The sequence below is a fragment of the Engystomops pustulosus genome, chromosome 7 (assembly GCF_040894005.1).
Source record: "Engystomops pustulosus chromosome 7, aEngPut4.maternal, whole genome shotgun sequence".
NCBI classification, from domain to species: domain Eukaryota; kingdom Metazoa; phylum Chordata; class Amphibia; order Anura; family Leptodactylidae; genus Engystomops; species Engystomops pustulosus.
The window spans coordinates 31,771,394-31,787,553 of NC_092417.1; the positions used below are offsets into that span (position 1 = coordinate 31,771,394).

General features: G+C 44.5%; 1 protein-coding gene across 2 annotated transcripts in view; it reads right to left on the bottom strand.

Moving 5' to 3' along the window:
* The window catches only part of INO80 (INO80 complex ATPase subunit), a 51,330-nt gene that overhangs the window by 13,198 nt on the left and 21,972 nt on the right, over window positions 1-16,160 (bottom strand). For both annotated transcript variants that reach the window (XM_072115351.1, XM_072115350.1), the window contains 15 exons: window positions 15,609-15,818; window positions 15,002-15,082; window positions 14,069-14,164; window positions 13,574-13,633; window positions 12,546-12,688; window positions 12,364-12,448; window positions 10,572-10,689; window positions 9,613-9,698; window positions 9,356-9,523; window positions 8,714-8,847; window positions 8,543-8,610; window positions 8,365-8,458; window positions 7,234-7,399; window positions 5,969-6,109; window positions 5,459-5,684 (listed from right to left, as the gene is read on the bottom strand). In XM_072115351.1, the coding sequence (XP_071971452.1) occupies window positions 5,459-5,684; window positions 5,969-6,109; window positions 7,234-7,399; window positions 8,365-8,458; window positions 8,543-8,610; window positions 8,714-8,847; window positions 9,356-9,523; window positions 9,613-9,698; window positions 10,572-10,689; window positions 12,364-12,448; window positions 12,546-12,688; window positions 13,574-13,633; window positions 14,069-14,164; window positions 15,002-15,082; window positions 15,609-15,818 (1,876 nt within the window). The remainder of the gene's footprint in view (window positions 1-5,458; window positions 5,685-5,968; window positions 6,110-7,233; window positions 7,400-8,364; window positions 8,459-8,542; window positions 8,611-8,713; window positions 8,848-9,355; window positions 9,524-9,612; window positions 9,699-10,571; window positions 10,690-12,363; window positions 12,449-12,545; window positions 12,689-13,573; window positions 13,634-14,068; window positions 14,165-15,001; window positions 15,083-15,608; window positions 15,819-16,160) is intronic.

Genomic DNA, 16,160 nt, shown 5'->3' on the forward strand with positions numbered 1-16,160 from the left:
TAGGACACTATGTACATAGAGCAGTAGGAGCTGAGCAGATTGTACATAGTGTCCTATCTGTAGGCAGCATGTTATAAAGCAGGAGGAGCTGAGCAAATTGTATATAGTGTCCTATCTGCAGGCAGCATGTCATAGAGCAGGAGGAGTTGAGGAGATTGCCTGCAGATAATAATAATAATTCCTTTATGTATATAGCGACTACAGATTACACAGAGTTTGCCAGATCAGCCCCTGTCCCCATGGGGCTCACAATGTAATCAACCTACCAGTATGTTTTGGAGTGTGGGAGGAAACCAGAGGACCCGGAGGAAACCCACACAAACACGAAGAGAACATACAAACTCTTTGCAGATGTTGACCCTGGGACTTGAACCCAGGACCCCAGTCCTGCAAGGCTGTAGTGCTACCAACTAAGCCACCGAGCTGCCCAGATAGGACCCCATGAACAATCTGCTCAACACCTCTTGCTCTATAACATGCTGCCTGCTGACAAGACACTGTGTATAACCTGCTCTATAACATGCTAATGGGTGCCCTTTATGTCCATGTTAGTTACTAGTTAGCAGATCTGTAGTTTACAGCAGTTGCTACAGAACATCTTGCTTGGTTTTTAAATGTCATGTCGCAAATTTCAGTGAAAGGAAATTTTTTTCCTTCGGGCCATTATATCTGATAGCGGCAGGCAGCAGATGGGGCGCTGCTCACAGCCTTGTAACGTTATTTCAGGAAAACCCAGCTTCCTGTTTGTAGTTTTTGCAATAAACACACTTTGAAAACAATACTCGCTGTATCGGACGTTCTTTAACCCCTGGATAGCCAGTGCCACGGCATAAAAGCACAATCCCTAATACACAGCTTGGAGGAACGTCTACTATGAACGTCGTCCTCCTCACATGTACAACATGCAGCAGACGACCAGTGTATAAAGGATCGGGCTGCTTAATTGTGACATGCCCCATCCTTCTGCTCTCTATTCAGAACACATAGATGCTAAATCAGTATTAGCCCGGGTATGCATTCGGGGTTAATGGCTTGCCTAAAATTCGTAAAAACTAGAAGGTGGACAATGTAATGTAGAGATAACTTAACTAACCTTTCAAAGGTCCCTCCACTCCGGCGCTGCAGGTCTGGGCCCTACCAATCAGGTTAGAAATAATGATGTTACAGCAATTGATGAGAGCCCTCTGGTGGTCAGCAGTCAGAGGCTGATCATGATGGCAGTGAATTATTGACTGCGGAGTCATGTAAGCGATAGTTGTGACGTCAGCACTTTTGGTCTGAGGACCAGAGCATCTGCACTGGAATGGAGGGCTCTGTGTTATCCGGCCCGGCTCTTGTTTCTCTGGCCCTATGCTGAGCTTGTCAAAAGTGCAGGATAGATACAGGGTGTGATACTTACCTCTCCCTGGTACCCCGAAGCCGCAGTACCAGCCATTTTCTTGCTTCAGCGTTTGCACGTGTACGCGCCGGCTCTTAAGACCACTGCTGCCACTGCTTCAGGGGAGCGAGGAGAGGTGAGTAAATGTAATTTTTTTCTCACAGTGGGACAGGAGAGGGGCAAGGGCTACTGGGGACGGGACTGTGATTCCTGGCTGCTGGGCGGAGTTAGGCACCCAGGTCCCACACAGTGACTGCTGGGAGGGATGGGGGGGCGGGACTGTGACTCCTGGCAGAGGAAGGCACCAGGGGCACTGTGACTGCTGGGGGGGGGACTGTGACTGCTGGTGGGGAAAGGCACCAAGGGCACTGTGACTGCTGGGGGGGATGGGACTGTGACTGCTGGCGGGGGAGTCACCAAGGGCACTGTGCACTGTGACTGCTGGCGGGGGAGGCACCAAGGGCACTGTGCACTGTGACTGCTGGCGGGGGAGGCACCAACGGCACTGTGCACTGTGACTGCTGGTAGAGGAAGGCACCCAGGTCCCACACAGTGACTGCTGGGGGGGGGGGGGGGGGTTTTAATGACTGCTGGGGGGGATGGGACTGTGACTGTGACTGCTGGCGGGGGAGGCACCCAGGTCCCACACAGTGGCAGGACTGTGACTGCTGGGGGGGATGGGACTGTGACTGTGACTGCTGGCGGGGGAGGCACCCAGGTCCCACACAGTGGCGGGACTGTGACTGCTGGGGGGGGATGGGACTGTGGCAGTTGGGGAAGTTCAGCTTTGACGTTGCCCTCAGATGACTAGTTGTAATGGTAATTCTGTATAAATGTAACTACTAAACAGCTCGAGTCCATACATCATCTATACAATGACATTCCACCTAGAAATGTCTAGATCATATATAAAACCGGGAGGACTTGATACAGAAACTATATTGGGAAACTGCACTTTTCATTACACAAACAATATCAATTATTTGCTGAAAGTGGACAACCCCTTTAAGCCTCTTAAAGGAGAAAGCTATCTAACATATAGCCCCTGTATTGTCTGCATCTTATCTGTCATCCGATGAAGAGGGCAGGACACTCAATGACCCGAACAAAAACCTAAAAACCCAGGCTCAGAATCTGCAGCCATTACTAGAGGGATGACCTGGGCCTGACTCCTCACCTCCTCCTTACTGCCGGTCCTGGAGCGCCCCCTAGTGCACGAAGGAGGGCTTGCAAAATAAGTGCATCTTAGGAATTCATGGTGGGAATGTACGGCACTCGCTCTCACAACAGGAAATCAGACCACCTTGTTTAAAAACATTTTACCGGAAACATTTCCTCTGGGTCTTCCTACTTGAGGATTTGTTTTTCCCTGAACTAGTTTGAGAGAGGATTCAAGCCAGGTCCCCCCTTTCTGCACATCCTCAAACAAAAATGTGACACAAAGTTAAAAAAAGGAAAAGAGAAAAAAAAAGGCAAACGACTGACCTTAGTAGAGGATGAGTGCAGGTGCATATATATATATATATACACACATACATACATACACACACACAGAGAAGTCCATGCCCACAGCAGACTTACAGCTCAGGCTTTGGATCGGCCACATGTTCTACTAAATACATTTTGGAGGTAGAGGGACGCTTTTTTCTCGGTCATCCTGCATTATCCCTGTACCTTACTGACGGGGGCAAATGCCTAAACAGTGCTGGGTGTCATTGTTTAGGCTGGTTATGAGTTCATTTGTGTCATTGTTCCCATGAAGCATTGCCTGAAGAAACACTGTGGGGCAGATTTACTTACCCGGTCCATTCGCGATCCAGCGGCGCGTTCTCTGCGCTGGATTCGGGTCCGGTTGGGATTTATTAAGGTAGTTCCTCCGCCGTCCACCAGGTGGCGCTGCTGCGCTGAAGTCCGCTGGAATGCCTCGAAATACACCGGCCTATCCTGGATGAAGGTGAGTGAAATTTTCGCGACACAATTATTTTTTTTTAAATGCGCCGGTTTTTCCGAATCCGTCGGGTTTTCGTTCGGCCACGCCCCCCGATTTCCGTCGCGTGCATGCCGGCGCCGATGCGCCACAATCCGATCGTGTGTGCCAAAATCCCAGGGCAATTCAGGTACAATCGGCGCAAATCGGAAATATTCGGGTAACACGTCGCGAAAACGCAAATCGGGCCCTTAGTGAATGACCCCCTGTGTCTCTTTAATGAGAAACCGTACCACCCCCAGAGGTTACACTCAGCCCTCCACTGCACTGATGAAGGGCAAGAAGCACGAAATGATATCTCGACAGTAAAGTTTCACTGAGAGGAGTAAATTTTCATACTCAATTCCATACTGCTGTGTCCCTTTAATAAGAAAAGTTGACCCCCCCCCTTCCTGACTACGACTACAAATGCCATTTCTTTGCCGCTATGCACTTATGAGGGACTAGCAGCCTGAAACTCTAACCACCCACAGCTATGATAGGAGTCAATTTGCATTCTTATTTACACACAGCTGTATCTCTATGATGAGAAACATGACCCCCGCTGACTACGACTACGAAAGCCATTTCATTGCTGCTATCCACCGATAAGGGGCTAGCACACTGATACCACAAAATCTACAGCTATGGCATGAGTTAATGTGCAAACTTATTTCCACACTGCTGTGTCTCCAGAACGAGAAGCGTTACCCCCACTGACTACGACTACGAATATTGCTGCTATATACTGCGCAGGGTCAAGCAGCTCAAAACAGTACTGTGACAGCAAAGTTTCTTTGCGATGAGTACATTTGCATACTTAATTCCATACTGCGGTGTGTCTCTTTTATGAGAAGAGTTACCCCCGCTGACTACGACTACAAAAGCCATTTCACTGCTGCTATCCACTGATAAGGGGCTAGCACACTGATACCGCAACCATCTACAGCTATGGCATGAGTTCATTTGCATCATTATTTCCTCAATGCTACGTCTCTATAACGAGAACTGTTACACACACACACCCCGCCCCCGCTGACTACGACTACTGACTACGAAAGTCATTTCACTGCAACCGTCTTCTGATGAGGGCACGAAATAATCTACAGATGGGCGTCTCTCATTAGCATGACCTGAAATCCTATAAATACCATAGTGGCCTTTAGTTCCTACTAGGAATACATGCTGAGAAAGGTAAATACCATCACGTCCTGGAAATAAAGAGAAAGCAGGGGACATCTGAGAAGTGCACTGCGGGACAGATAACCTCAGCTCTCTAGAGGATCCCATCATTCTCTATTAGAATAAGGAAAACAATAGGGTCATAAGAAGTGCCGTGTCTCGCTTTCACAAACAGAATGAACCTTTGAGACTGCTCACAGCTCTGCCACTTCCTTCCATTTAACTGCGAGCCATTTTTTATCAAGAGAACAGGAAGGTATTGGAGATTCCCACAGTCCTCCATCAGACTGGAGCAGCGCGTAGTCCTGGCGGTAGCATGAGAAATAGCTGACATTGCCATAAATTATAGTCCGCCTCTAGTAGATGGCGGAAGTGCTCAGACATGGAGTCATGTCACGGCTTTGGTGACCGCTGCTCAACACTTCCACTTTTTTACAGGATCGGAATCCTCCGAGTATAACAAAGCACTTACACTTTCATCTCCTAACACAGCACTTAATATTCCCTGCCCGAGAGATGTCAGAGACTGAACGAACCCACCACCAAAATGCAAACCCATCCTCTCACTACATAGCAGAGCTATATGAGGGCTTGTGATCAGCGGGACAAACTGTACTTTCCAATGGCACCATTTAAAAACTATACAAAATGCAGTAACCGTAACACAAATAAATAAAACTTTTGGGGGAAAAAAAATTCTGTTATTACAATATTTTAATACCTATACCGTTTATGGAGCTGTGCAGGGTGTCATTTTTGCGTAACCAGCTGATGTTTTTATTGTAAGTATTTGTATTACTGTATTGTATAGCACTCTTACAGAAGATTTTTCCAACCTCCTCATCCTGGGAAACTTTTTTCATGTGACTGGTGTCATAGTGCATGTTGTCCTGCGCACAGTGATTAACACCATTTACACAATATCCACCTACCTGGAATCCTGATATATGACCAGCCGTGACACGGTCTGATTGCTAAAAGTCCACATGGATTTCCAGGGAAAAATTGTGAATCCCTTGAGAGCCAATCAGCGCGACATTCAGGAGCTCCAAACACAAGCAGCCTGGAGGTGTCAGTGTTACCGCCATTCCTCCACATGTGTCTTTCATATTCCGCACTTCGATCATTGCAGTATGTGTCTATCGGGGGCGCCGTTACCTAAAGGGCAAATACAGTATTACACACATTGCCAATTAACCTTTGGTTTTAACCCTTGGGAATAGGGCATTCTGTCTGATAACCAATACAATTCACAGAATTGTGCTCAGAGTGATTTATTACAACCATATACACTGTGCATGGAGTGGTAGTCAGACCTTCCTCAGGCATGTAATGCTGAAGGTATATGTATAAAGGATGGGCGCTACAGAGACCGCTGAGCCGCAGGGAAGTAGGACCACCAGTATGTACCACCGGATATCTGAGTAATAAAATGTACTTACCAATGGCGAGGCGATACACAAGAGTGGCGGCAGCTCCGTAACTTGGCAGTGCTGTACAAGTTCTTGATCCGCATTTTGTTGAATGATCACATGGTCTGTAAACCCATAGACTGGCTTGCGATGGCAGGTGAAAACCATGTCCTGAGGAAACAGGATTAACATATGAACAGCGCAATGTGCTACATCAATATTCTCCATTATATACAATAGATGCATTTATGATAACAATATACTTAGAGTACTTAAAGAAGACCTGTAGACAAGTATTTTTCCCCTCACACCAGTAGTACCTGCTGGTAAAGGGTTAAAAGTCCCCATCCCCCATATCAGCTATCACTATATGCCACTGAGGCACTGTTCTTTACATATCAGGAAAATGACTGTAATTAAGGTAGAGTCAAATTCTGAATAGAAGAGTCATGTTTTCTCCACACAACTCCTTTTGATTGACAGCTCAGAGTCTCTTTAAATCTTAGCCTGAGCGGTCAGGGAGTCCTCCCCCTGTCGTTACCGGAATGCTTTGTTCTCTGAGATTAGGCTTTTTTTTTGCAGTAATCATATGTTCTAAGTTGTAGGTATTAATAGTTACCAGAATGCTGTTCCTCTCACCATGTGGTGTACTTTACAGTGACTACGAGCAGATCTTGTCACCATTTCACGAACCCTGTGATCGGCAGAGTCAACATAAACAAAGGCGTAGAAAAATTGGGGAGCGATTTTACTGGAGGGACAAGCAGACTTAAACGGAGACCTCTGCACTGCACTTTTTCATCATAGAGTTTTATTGTGGCGGTTCCTGATGACAGGTTCCCTTTAAAACGGTGTTTCATGCAGACCAACCACAAGTGGTATGTGCACCACGGCTCCAGCAGAGGAGTTGCACACAGTACATTATAACATATAGCACTAGTGGAGTTGGTGTCTGGTGCTTGCTGCTCCCCTATCCGCCCTGTGGTGACAGCTGGAACTACATAAGGAATGATGGAGAAATACTGAGTCCCAAATCTGGGAGCAGCACTAAGTGACTGCTTTCACCCAGAAGATTCCAATACTCGCCCCCGCTAGTGCCCTGCTGACAGATCGGTACATCTATTCTTAGTGGAATCTTCCACCAGTATTTTCATAAAGATACAAATCCTTTTAGTTGAAATCTTTTAGCTGAGTTAGTTATTCTACATGGCTGGGCCTATAGCAATCTACATGATTAATGTTCTCTGGAAGTTACCGCCTAATGTCTATAGTAATGGGTGTAAGTAACATCTTACCTGCAGTAACTGAGAAGTATGAATCCTGGGAAAAGCAAGGGGGGAATCCAGCCAGAGGATGAAGTCCTTGTTTGTCAGGACGGTAACGGGTGTTCTCTTCTCCGTCCAGGTACGAGAGTGATGGAGCCTATAGGCTTCTTTCAGAGACATGAAAAGTGCTAACCATCTGCAAAACACCATAGGATGCATGATAATAATATGGATATGTTATTTAAATACATCAGGAAGTCCTTAAAAATGTCTATGTGATGCGATCAGTGACAGGTTATTACTACCAGTGGTCATAATGGACCCTAACAATCATTATCTGCCTCTCGTATGGCAGACAATTTTACGGCTCTCAGTTCCCAACATAGATGCCTCCAAAACACCCGTGGGGGGCTGCATATCTCCTCTTAGAAATAAGGGAATGGCCATATTGATATCCTACAGCTTGACACCTCTCTGAGTAGATCAGTGATGGAGAAACCTTTTAAAGACAAAGTGCCCAAACTGCAACCCAAAAACCCAAAACCCACGTACTTATGGCAAATTGCTGACACACCAATTGAAGCAGCTACTTAAAGGAACACTCCAGTCACAGCTCATTTATTGGATTATAACTTATGTTGGGCCTTAAAGGAGGAGCAGGACTTCAGGTTCTAGGAATACAATAAAAATGAGTCCTGCTCCCCCCTCAAGGCCCTGCACCTTGTATTATTGAATGAATCAGCTTTCACTGGAGGGTTCCTTCAATGCTCCTTGCTCTGCTCTGGTATCCTGAGGTCACCAATACCATTAATAGGAGGATTCTCATTGTATTTTCCATCCATGGCATTAAGAATCGCAGGACCTGAGCAGGAGCCCCAATGTTGTCCGTAACTACTCGCTCCTCCTGCAGTCCCAGGCAGCACAGGATGGAGGCTGCTATAAAATAGCGCTGAGCACAGCACATCATGGGCTGCCCAGGACTGCAGGAGGAACGTGGGTGCCCACGGAGAGTGCCGCTTCTGATACTTGTGCCATAGGTTCCCCACCTAGATGGTCTGCAAGACAAGGTGTATTTCTAAATCGCATCTTAATGGATATAAAAAAAATTCTCTGCGGTCCACTCAAAGACCCCAGCCGTCCTATCCCACCATGGTAGTTTACCTGGCTTGGTGTCCATGATGCATCAAATTGGCCATCTCTGCAGGAGAGATATTAATGAAGCGAAGAAACGAAAAACAACTTTCTTCATGCGATCCTATGCGTCAGAACAAGAAGAGAATGCGACTTAGTTAAGGTGAAAACTAAAGCTGCCGCTCTAATGTCATGTAAAGTGACTTACTTTTCCTGTGGAAGAGCGATTGCTGAATGTGATCAGGTGCAAACGGAGAAAGGACAGTGCGTAACCACCTGGAGACAAAGATAAAGTAATGAAGAGAAAAAAACTTGAAGGGCCCTGTGACTGGAGCACCCACTGGGGCTGCATCACACCGCACAACATTTGTAGACTCACCTGTTCCGAGAGTAATTAAAAAATTCTACGTTTCCCTGCCGATAGAGAAATTTCGATATCTGGTATGGCCTTAACGCTACGAAAAACGGAGACCACGTTTCTTGACGTTCAAAGAGTTCTGAGTGGTTGCACACCTGAAAGAGGAAGACAGAAGGAGGTGTGTATGAGTATGGCTTTATTTAGCGCTGGAATAGTAACACTTATCCCAATTCCATCCAGCAGGAGATGGATCAGAATCCCTGCTTTCTTAAAGGGGCTGTCCAGTGACAACAAGTAAGCCCCAACCCGCAGGATAGGGGACAATTTACTGTCTCAGTGATGGGACCCCACAGATCACAAGAATTGAAGTCCTGTTGCACTCCAAAAGAATGGAGTGATTGGTCACACGTGCACAATGTCGCTCAATTCTCTACAAAACTGAAGGAAATGGTCAAGCATGGCGCTCGGCTATCGCCATCAGTGCTATAGTGATGAATAGAGAAGCAGAGCAGATGTGAAACTGGCTGCACTATTCATCTAGGGTCCAAGACCCCCACCGATCAGCAAGTTATCTCCTACCCTTGGGATAGGGGGCTAACTTGTTGTCAATGGACCACCCCTTTAAGACTCCAGTTTCGTACAAGCCATTTTCTTAATCCTCACCTTCCTGAATTGCATAACAAGGTTCATGAGACTACTGGTGGTGTTCTGTGCTTGCTGGGTTGTGCCCATGGAGGACTGAAGGAGGTCATCGATGGAGATTTTATTCTTCAAGGCTTGATACAGCAATTTCTGCCGACTAGTCAGATTGCAGTACATAAGGATCTCAATCTGCAATTCCAAAAGAAAAAAAAGTTACCACTACTTGCTCAAGAATATTTCCACTTATTATTTTTTGGCAACCACCAATAAAATCCCACCTTATCAGACAGTTCATTTTCTACGTCCTTCTTGATTCTCCTGAGCATGAATGGTTTGAGGATCATGTGTAACCTGGAAAGCTGATCTGAAAATTAAAAAAAAAAAACATATGGGTCAAGAGACAATAGGCAGCAGGTACTAATAATTTTAAGTGAGAGCTCTTATGACCATCCACAAAGAGGCAAAGGTTTGTCCTTTTAAGACCTCTAATAGTTGCCTCTAGTGGTGGCTTATCTCTCTCGAGAACATAACAAAAATTGAACACATCTGATCTCTTCTCAAAATATAGGCCAAACTATTGTTAGCCGATTATATTGCACAATAGTTTTTATTACTGAACAATAAATGTTAGCCAATTATGTAAATCTATGGATACACATCGACTAGATTGCGGTCTCACTCTGCAACATCCTAAGTGATGTAAGAGAACAAGAAAGGTTACCAATCTTTAGGTATCAGAAGCTAGATGCTCATTTGTTTGACAGCATTAAAGGAATCTAACATAAAATTTAATTGGAAAGGAGAGGGTGTGAAACCTGTTCGTGCGGTAGCTTCACAGGCTGTTACACTGTGCAGGAGCACTACCTCTCCCACTTTGTGAGATTACATCAGGTAGAGTGAGAAGTGGGAGAGGAGAGAGTGTAATAGCCTGTGAATCTGCAGCATGACGGGGCTCTGGTAATGCCCCCTAGAGGCCTTCTGGCTTATAAGGATAATTTAAAAAGTAGATTTTAGAAGGAAGGAAGCTTTTGATAACAAATATAAGTAGATTACTGTGTCTGGATCTGTGCCTGGATCTATGAGTAAGTGCCCCCTGGTTTGTTCAGGCTGGGTTTTGATGGTAAAGATTTAATTTAATAAAAAGATACGAGAGCTGTTACTCATGTGAGCTTATATTTTAGATTTGTATTTGGGAAACCCAAAAAGGATGAGCACCTAAAGGACTGTGTTCACTTACTCTCATCAATGGCAGACTTGTTCTCCGCGTGGCTCTCTATATCCTTTGAAAACCACTCATTGAATTCATCGTGAGAATCGAACAATGTAGGCATGATGAAATGTAACAGCGCCCACAGCTAGAAGAAAAAAATACAAATAAAAAAATTCAAAAATGGGTAAAATACTGTATTGTTTTGTCCCCTTGTTTACGTTATTTGCTCCCGTCTTTCAAAACCCAGAACTTTTTAAAATTTTCCATGTTCAGAGCCATTGTCTGTGTAACAAATTGTACTTCCTAGTGTCGGTATTTAATGTTCCATGCAATGTACTGGGAAGCTGGAACAAAAATCCAAAATGTGGTGAAATTGACAAAAACAAGCCGCTGCGCCAAGTGTTTTTACGGCTTTCACTCTGCGCTCCAAAGGACACCTCTCCTCACCTCTTTGGGTCAGTACGATAACAGAGATATTATATTTCTATAAGTTTTATTATGTTTAGATACAAGGCAGTAGCTTCTTTATACTGCGGTGTATGGCACCTATGGAAGGTGACGGCTGATGTTTTTAATGTGAAATGGAGAAAAAGTGTTGATTTAGACATTTCCTGCAGATCTGTAAGTATGTAAACCCTCTTCATATATCCTTAGAGGAAATCCATCATGATAAACCAGGGTAACTCATACATAGATCCGGGCTGTGTCACTGTGGTGATCTTCTTATATTTGTGATCCTTCTAAAATCAACATTTAAAATGATGCTAAAGAGCATGTAGGGCTCTGGGGGAGGGATGTTTCCAGAGCCCCTCAGTGCTGTATATTCACAGGCTGTTAGAGTGTGCAAGAGCACTTCCCTCTACCACCGTTTTAGATAACACCTGGCAGAAGGAAAGGGGAGTGCTGAGGGAAAAGCGTAACATGTGGGACAGAGGAACAGCTTGTGAAGCTGCAGCACTAAGGTGCTCTAGTAGTGCCTCCTTCAGGCACATTAGCATCATTTTATAAGTTGATTAAAGATGGAAGGAGACGATGGATAGCAAATATAAGAAGATCACCACAATCACGGTGCCTGGATCTAAGGCAACAGGCACACAAATGTATGTCCGCCGGGCCGTAAGCCCTCCCCTCTCCATAGTGAGGCATGGTGCACAGCGCTTGCAGCCGTACATACGTCCCCCTCGACGGTCATGTGCATGGGGCCTCATAGCAAGTCCCTGGTTTATCATGATGGATTTTGATGGTGGATTTTTTTTAATGGCACCTTAACTTACAGGTAAGGGGTTAAAGAAAAATTTCTAGCAACAAACATAATATTAATCACCGATCCATAGGACAGGTCTTCAATATCAGATGGCTTAGCATCTGACTTTGAGCACCTATACTGATCAGCTCTGGTGAGTGCTGTGGCCCAAGGTCAGATTTGGAACCTGGAGCCATAGGAAACTCTAAAGCCACCTCTTCCCCATATCTCTTCCCCTTGTTGCTATAAAGTTGGAGACCATGTATAGGTCTTGCATTAGAATTTCGCTTCAAGTTACAGCTCAGAAATTTAGATGTAGCATCCTCTGTTTGGCAGCTCCACCTAAGCCCCAAAGAACTAGGCACGACTGTGATTGGTAAGCTGAACAGACGGTGGACACACCTGTCCATCACAGCCATAGTTACTATGGGCATAAAGTAGCCAGATTGGATGACCCGCAGTCCATCAAACAACATGTCTGGGTTAGGCGGAGCTGGTGAATGGAGGGCGCTGAACCCAAAGTTCGGGTCTGCACATCAATACCGGAGAGACCTGCAGGTAAAATGAGATACATACCTCAGCCATTGTATTTTGGATAGGGGTGCCAGTTAAAAGTAGCCTATTCCGACACTGAAACTGTAGCAGGATCTTCCACCGAACGCTAGAATTCGGAAAATAGAAAATAGACATGCACATAAATGCAATAAATTGAGGAAGTAAAGGTAAGAGAAGTCATGTATAGGAAATATTCCCGGTACCTAGAACTACTCTTCAAGGCTTGGGCCTCATCCAGCACCATGTACTGCCATTTCACCCTTTGGAAGTATTTGACATCCTGCACTACGAGCTGGTAGCTGGTGATCACTACGTGGAAAGGAGCTTCTTGTGTGTACAGCGTTTTCTGAAGAAGAAAACAAAAAAACAAGTGGAAAACAATTATAAACATAGAAATGTACATACATACATAATGTTTGTATAAAATTGCAGAAAACCCATTATCTGACAATTTAAAATAAAAATCATAAAAATATCTGGTTAAGCCAAAACACCACTAACGGCAGCTAGATCTCATGGGAAATCCAATTAAAGGAGGAAATGTGTGCTGTAAATAGCTGCTCCTTGTCTGCACTCCTGGCCTTGGCCTGGCGATACGACCAGTGCCTAGGTGACCAGACCCCTGTTGCTCAGGGTGCTCTCCTGTAAGATAATCTTTGGGTATCACTATTATTTGAGCACCTGCTGCTTGATCAACGCTGTGCATTAATGGCACATGACTGATGAATAGTGTTGTAGACCTAGAGTTTGGGCCTATGAATGCCCCTTAAATGGTGCCCTTAGTTGGACAACATCACAAGAGCTGCCCAGGCTGGTACAAAAGGTGCAAGTTGTGTACAATCCTTCAATGGCTTTATGTGTTGGTCACCAAAATTGCCTAATTCAGCAGTAAAATATAATAATATAGCAAACAGGGACCAGTGCCCTATATTTCTAGTTCAATATTAGAATGGAAAATCATTCAGACACTGGTGCCCATTCACACAGGGGCTGAGCCACTGTAACAGCGCTCAGATTACCAATAATACCTGGGCCGGACCTGTTCTTGCAACTACAAAATGCTGGTAAGTAATTCCTATTGCTGGGGTAACTGCATGGAAATTACCATTGTTTCATAGTTGTAAAAACAGGTCCAGCCCAGGTATTATTGGTAATCAGAGCGCTGGTAGGAGACCACATGTAGTGTAAACTTATAACAATACATGTATTGGTGCTTATCGTTGATTCTTACCTGACCCCAAAATTTCCTTATTACTTTCCTTTCATGAGGATTGCCCCAGTAAGGCAGAACCTAAAAAATAAAACCAAAAGAATTAGGATGTCAGAGGAATAAATCATAACATAAAGCACTCAACACTCCTGCACTGACTTTTTATTGTATAATCTGTGTTTAGTGAAGTGCAATGGATACAACATACAAGAAATGAAGGTCACAATCCATAAACTGCATTGTAACTATAAGTTATTTCATTGCAACTCTATATGGGCTTCCAAAAGGGAAGTGTTGCAGAAGGAAGAGGCTCTAGACCTCCTAGAAAACGCTATATAGATCTCCGTTCTTTATCTCCTATAAAAATTCTGTATAAAAAACAAACAAACAAACAAACAAACAAACAAAGACTCATCAATGCTCAGAAATATGAGATGCTTTTAGTTGCATGTAACCTTTCCCGGAGCGGTAGTGAGCCTCTGCCATTGATTTTAACAATATGGTGAACATAATTACCTTGAACCTTGGCACAAATCTAGAAAACTCTTGATGCCAGTTGTTCAGGGTGGAGGCTGGTGAAATGATGAGAAAGGGTCCCCAGATATTCTCCCGCTGGATAAAGAAAAGCAAGAATCAAAAATATGAATTGTATTAGTTTGTATTAGTTTCAAGTCCATACCAGCTATTTCACAGTAAAGAGTAGAATTCTATATGTTCACCACGATTTTTAATTTATTCACTCCTCTGTTCCAATACAAACCCCGCCCGGTCCCGCCTGTCCATAGTGCATTGAGAAGGTTTGGAACAGGCGGAGCGAATAAATTAAAATACAAGGCTGCACAGGTGCTCTGGTGATGTCGCTGGGGCGCCCCAGACTAAGGCTGCAGTCACACGTGGCGTTTTGAACCGGTTTTTAGCCCTTTTTAAGCAGTCCGTTTTTTGAAAACGCATCCGTTTTTGATCGGTTTTAATTAAGATAATTGGGAAAAACAGTCAATAACGGATGCGTTTTTTAAAAACGAATGCGTTTTTTAACACAATGCTTGAAAACGGGCCAAGAATTGGTTCAAAACACCACGTGTGACCGCAGCCTAAGGGTGCATTTAGACGGCCGTCTGGGGGGATATACAGTATATGTGGCCGCAAATTTGCTGCCGCGCATACATCCCAATAGACGCCAATGGCGACCCGGGAAAAGATAGAGCATGCTCTATCTTTCCCCGTGTGTGTTGCCGGGCGCCTCTGTTCTCTATGGAGGGGTCACCTCTTCCTCCTCTCCAGCGCACAGTGGTATGCCCGAATGTACCCCAATTAGCATCATTTTATATAACTAGAGAGTTATGACAAAAGAAGTCCTTAAGAATATTGGGGACACGTCCACCGTCCGTAAACTGATGGTAGATATTTTTTAAGCAACTTTAGCTCCTTCCAGAAAATGCAGATACTTACCTCTGCGAGATGTGCAAGTAGAGCAATGCTCTGGACAGTTTTCCCCAGGCCCATTTCATCAGCTAAGATGCCATTAATACCCTAAAATGCATTAAAAAGAAAAAAAAAAAAATCAATCCAAGGTTTTATGTTTTAGCACACATCAGTACCCTCCAATGTAAATCGGCACCCTCAGCCTGCAGTGGTAGCCCAGCAGTGCCTGCGCAGTTATGTGGGCAGCAGATATGACCCAGGAGGCAATCAGGGAAGCTTACAGTAAGATCGTCTATGAGCAAGATATAGGAGTGGTAATACAGGACGTGGAGCAAAACTGCTGAGGCCTTGTCGGGCAGTAGATGCACAAGGATCAAATAAGACCATTGAGCACTTGTCACAAAATCATGACATATGCGAATAATTCAGGTTATCTAAAGATTGACCTTCACTATTCAGCCACAATTCTGGCACACTTTACTTAGGTTCATCTCCCCCAATGAATATAATGTCCTCTGTAAATGGATAATTTAATTAAAAATATTATTAAAATATTAGGAAACGTGTAATGCCTATTATAAATATTAAACGCCATATATCCTATAGACAAATGTTGAAGTGTATAACTCTTCACCTGTTCATAGAGGCTGGCCAGCCAGTTCATGCCCTTCAGCTGGTATCCCTTGAGTTTTCCGCTGAAGATGGTGGGCTGTGGGATATCCTCTCCTGCTCTTATGGAGGGATTAGCCAGGCTGTAACTTTCTCCAAAGCCAATTCCAGACTTGTTGGCCACCCGTGAAGCGGCTAACCTGCTTTCCCTGGAGTCTTCATCAAACGATCTTTTCTAGAGGAGACAGAAATCAACGCAAATAAGACATTTCAAGGGGTCAATGTGTTCCAAATCTGCATGGTTTCCTTACTAGATGGCTGCTTTCAACATATCTAAACAGTGGGAAAGGATGGAGAAAGCTTTATTAACCGCACTTCTCAATCCTTCACAATCCTTTTGCAATCCGGTCTACATACAGTATGTTATAGAGCCCCAAAAAGCAGTATAGTTGATATATGTGACCTCTAGGAATTCAACTACCAGGTCCCACAGTGATGATGAGAATGAGAAATGAAGAGCGCTGGTGGGCCTGCCCGACCTGTGCTCCATTCACTTCTATAGAAATGTATTTAGCAA